This window comes from Myotis davidii, unplaced genomic scaffold (assembly GCF_000327345.1).
Source record: "Myotis davidii unplaced genomic scaffold, ASM32734v1 scaffold1534, whole genome shotgun sequence".
NCBI classification, from domain to species: domain Eukaryota; kingdom Metazoa; phylum Chordata; class Mammalia; order Chiroptera; family Vespertilionidae; genus Myotis; species Myotis davidii.
Genome location: NW_006285799.1, coordinates 258,036 through 262,489, shown reverse-complemented (window position 1 = coordinate 262,489; position 4,454 = coordinate 258,036). Strand labels below are relative to the sequence as shown.

The window sequence follows — 4,454 nt, the reverse complement described above, 5'->3', positions numbered from 1 at the left end:
TTTTATGAAAACCATAAAACCACAGGAAATAGCCCCAGCAGAAGAAACATGAAAAAAATCTACTCCAAGGACATCATAATCAAACTGCTTAAAACTCAAAAAGGTCAAAACAGGCAGAGAAAAAGGACACATTACATATAGAAGAACAAAAATAAGAATAATAGTGCTCTTGCTGGACACCACAATAAGATGCCACTTAACCTCCATGAGATCGGCAAAATGAAAAAGCCTAGAATTAAGTGTTGGAGAAAATGTGAAAGAAAGGTAACTCACATAGTGCTGGTAGGGTATAGACTGGTACAGCCACAGAAGAGTTCCATTATCTTGTAAAATGAAGACTTCCATACCACATGGCCAAGCAGTGTCCCTCCTAGATATACAATGTTCATAGCAGCATTGTTTGCAATAGCAAAAACAAAACCAACAAACCCAAACATCCATCCACAGGAGAAGGGATAAACTGCGGACTATTCATAGAACTATACAGTAATAAAAATGAGTGACTCCCAAAAAGTACTAAGTCAAAAAAAGCAAGTCATAGAAATGAGCATACATTATGCCATTTATATAAAATTCAAAAACATACAAAACTTAACATTTCATCTAGGGATACATATATTGTAAAACTAGAACAAGTGAGAGAATAACAAACACAAAATTCATAATAATTACTTGAGAAGGAGAGGGCACATGAGGGACTTTACCAATATTACCAAAATGCAGGTAATATTCATTTCCTAAGCTAGCTGATAGGTACAAAGATAATTATTTTTAATCCTTATATATACATGTGTGTGTTTTTTATGTATGAAATACTTCATTTTTAAAAAGTGGAAAATGTGAAAGACTTGAAAAATGAATACTATTTGTTTAACAATAAAATTAGTGTAAAAAAATATACAAAGAAAATGTTCAATTCTTTATTGTCTTTCTGTGCCCCACACAATCAGTATTAATCTGTAAGGGGGACACTTAGAATACAGGAAAAAACCAAGTAGAGTCTTTAACTGTTTTGACAGAAAATCTGAACATCTATTACTCTAAGTTAGACAAGAGTAAGTATTTTAGCCACTCATGTCTGATTCTTCATGTTTCATCTGTACTTAGATTTTTCTTTATCTTTGGATTTCCTGGGGCTCCTGCTTCGGTCTCTCCTTTTATTCCTTTCTCTTTCGTAGGGATCTGTTTGGTATTTGGATTTGTGGCTATTACTGTAGTGACCATCCCTTTCTCGAGATCGGCTACGACTTCGGTTTCGAGGTCGGTCCTTCTTTTCACTCTTTTGTTTCTCCCAACAGCTTTCTTCTTCTTCATAGTGACCAAACCCCATTTCTCTGTAGATATCCTGTCAAAGGAATAAAGAGAATTACAAGTGAATCCATGGAATCACTGTCAGTTAATAAAACTTAGACAAGCCCACCATTAGCAAGCAGTCGTAGTGGCTCACATTTGAACACTACCACTAATGCCAGACATTTTGTAAATTAAAAAGCAAAAATAATTCAGAAAAAGATTTGATCATTTTTCTAATTGATCTCATTGGTTTGTATCTATTTCAGCCAAACTGAAGGATCAGAACTAAAAACAAAAAACTGAAATTGCTCAATTGAAATTAGAACAGGTCTTTAAAGCAAAATTGGAATACTAAAAATTCTGGTTATGTATGGTTACCTTTCCACCTCCCCCTTCTCCACTCCCCAAAATGTTCTATTCTTCATATTAAGTAGCAGAGGTACTTTTCCCATATAGGAGAGGGCTAATTATAATTCTATTTCTGCTTGTATTCTGCCCTTAACTAAAATGAGTTCTCTCAGCAAGAGGCTGAAATCTAAAATGACCAGAGCTAGTGCTCTTTGACGAGATGGCTTGTAAAATTCAACTTTCTTAAAAGATTTCTCAGAGGAAAGGCAAAATCCTAAGGATTGAACTATCAAGGGTCTTGACTCTATCACCATAGATATTATTAAAGTAGATGTAAATGTCAAGGTTCAAAATCTACAGTAATGGGTACCCCTGGTTAAAGACTGAATTTTAAACAAATGGCTCATAGTTATTCCATAGCTGTCTAGAGATTGTACAATACGCCAGTAATAGAGATTGCAGTATGTGAATAGAGATCTAATGGGATCACTATAATCAGTGTTTGTGAAATACAACATTATAAACAGATTCATTATCTCCCACACAATCCCTATGGCTCTTATCATGAATCGGTATTTGTTTTAACCCTTTACCAATTATTTTCTAACAAAATATTTCATCCTTAGATAAAAGAATTTTTGTGCGTCCTGTAACAGATACAAAAAGTAGCCATGTACAATTCTGTCTGTACACCTATTTTATGAATTGGTTGAGACAATAAACTTTTAACATAAAGAGACAGCTGATGTATAACTCTGTAAAATCTATAGCACATTATTACATACTAGAAGCCCAGCGCATGAAATCACGTGGCCCCACACACCCGCGAGCGCCTCACCAGGCTCACAGCCCGGCCCACCCGCACCGATCTTTGGTCATTATGGTATCAGGGCCACTGGGTTTTTATAATGTAGATATTGGCACTTAAATGCTTTAAGAGTTTAAAACGAGAGAAAGAGAAGGGGGTTATGTAGCACTTAATTCTTTGAAAAAATTGAGGAACCTGAAAATCTGAAATGGACTGAAACCTTAAAACCTCTCCAACTTGGAGTAATTTCAAAGCTACACAAGCTTTGAAGTCAGGCGGCTTTAGGTTCCAATGGTCTTCGTCATTTCTTGAGATTAGGTTTATCAGAGAAGGTTTTATAGAAAAGTTAGAACTTGAGATGAGCCTCAAAGATTGAGAGGGTTTGGGTTGGATTGGCAGTGAGCAGGCTAATGCAAGCAGTGTACGTGAAAACTGAAAAAGCAAGGAAGAATTAGCACTGAGAGCATGAAGGAGAAAAGTGCAGGTGTCTGGGAGAAGCCACATTAGAACAGGTCCTCGAAGTATGGGCTAGCACAGTGCTAAGTGCTTTTGAGGTAAAATATCATCCTCATTCCAGAAAAAAGAAACCTGACACTTGAGGTCACTTTAAACAATTCTATCATTTTATATGTTTAAGACATAAGACAAGATGATTAAACTAGCATGTGGCTAAAAAGAAAAGAAAACATAAAGTGGCCAATTTAAAGTAACCAACCTAAACTATGATTTCAAAGTAAAAAAAAAAAGTCTAATCTAACTAAAAATCATCCTTGCTCTGATCACTGGAATTAAATAAAAGATTTAGCTAAATCTAAATCACTAAAATAATATTAAAGGATTAAAATGACAGCAAAAATAGAGTCCCAAATTATAAGACTACTAAACACCTATGAAAACCACAGAGGACTGACAACCAGTATGAATACATCTGAGCCAGGCAACCCACAGCTGAGGACTCATTTCCTGTAACCCTAGGAAAACCCAAACCTCAACAACACAGAAACCATCTTTGGAATTAAGACACAGGTGGAAAATTTAAATAGAGAAGTTTTCAAATTGAATAATAAGGTTGCCACTAAATAAAAAACAAAGAACTTGAAGAAATAAGTTAAAACATTCTTAGGAAATGAGGCTCACCAAGCAAAATGGCAACAAATAGAAGAAGTTGAGCTATACACAGAAATTACCTAGTATTGAAAATTCCCTTTAATGATTATATTTGTGAGACTGAAATCAAAAGGATGAGAATCAGAGTAATAGAAAAAATTGGGGCCCATTTAAATCTTAAATATAGATGTTGTTCTATTATAAAAAATAGTAACAGAAAATTAGTATAGCTATATTATTAAATGAAAATATAAAATAAAAAAACATTTACTGTAACTCAAAGATATAGACAACAGATTGGTGGTTACCAGAGGGGTAGGGGATTGTGGGGGGCAAAATTGGTACAGTGACGACTAGAAACTATACTGGTGAGCCCACTATAGTGTACACAGATAGCAAATTACAATGTTGTACACCTGAAATTTAAATAATGTTATTAACTAATGTTACCTCAATTAAAAAACATCCATCTGCTTTAATACACTTTAAAGGGAGAAATACAGTTAGGAGATTACTATTTGGAATTTAACAATTTCATAGTTGCCAACTACCTTAATATTCTCTAAAAAACAACAGTATTCCCCCCAAATATCACTTGATGCTTTTTGCTCTGTGCCAAAAGAGGATATTTGCTAATGTAAAGTTTTAAGTAAGCAAACAGCAGGATAGAAAAGATTCATAAGCCCTGGCCAGGTGGCTCAGTTGGGTGAAGCGTTGTCTCATACACCAAAAAGGTTTCAGGCTCAATTACTGCTCGGGGCATATGTCTAGGTTGTGGGTTCAATCCCCAGGTGGGGCACCTACAGGAGGCAACTGATCCATGTTTCTTTCTTTCATTCTCTCTCTCTCTCTCTCTCTCTCTCTCTTCCTCTCTTTCCCACCCCCCCTCCCCCCCCCC

General features: G+C 35.5%; 1 protein-coding gene across 1 annotated transcript in view; it reads right to left on the bottom strand.

The window, feature by feature from the left end:
• Nucleotides 1-551: 551 nt before the first annotated feature.
• Nucleotides 552-4,454, bottom strand: part of PPIL4 (peptidylprolyl isomerase like 4) — a gene marked incomplete at its 5' end in the record, with an annotated part of 24,776 nt that continues 20,873 nt past the window's right edge. Inside the window, one exon of the mRNA XM_015559517.1 lies at nucleotides 552-1,345. Coding sequence (XP_015415003.1) covers nucleotides 1,094-1,345 — 252 coding nt within the window. The remainder of the gene's footprint in view (nucleotides 1,346-4,454) is intronic.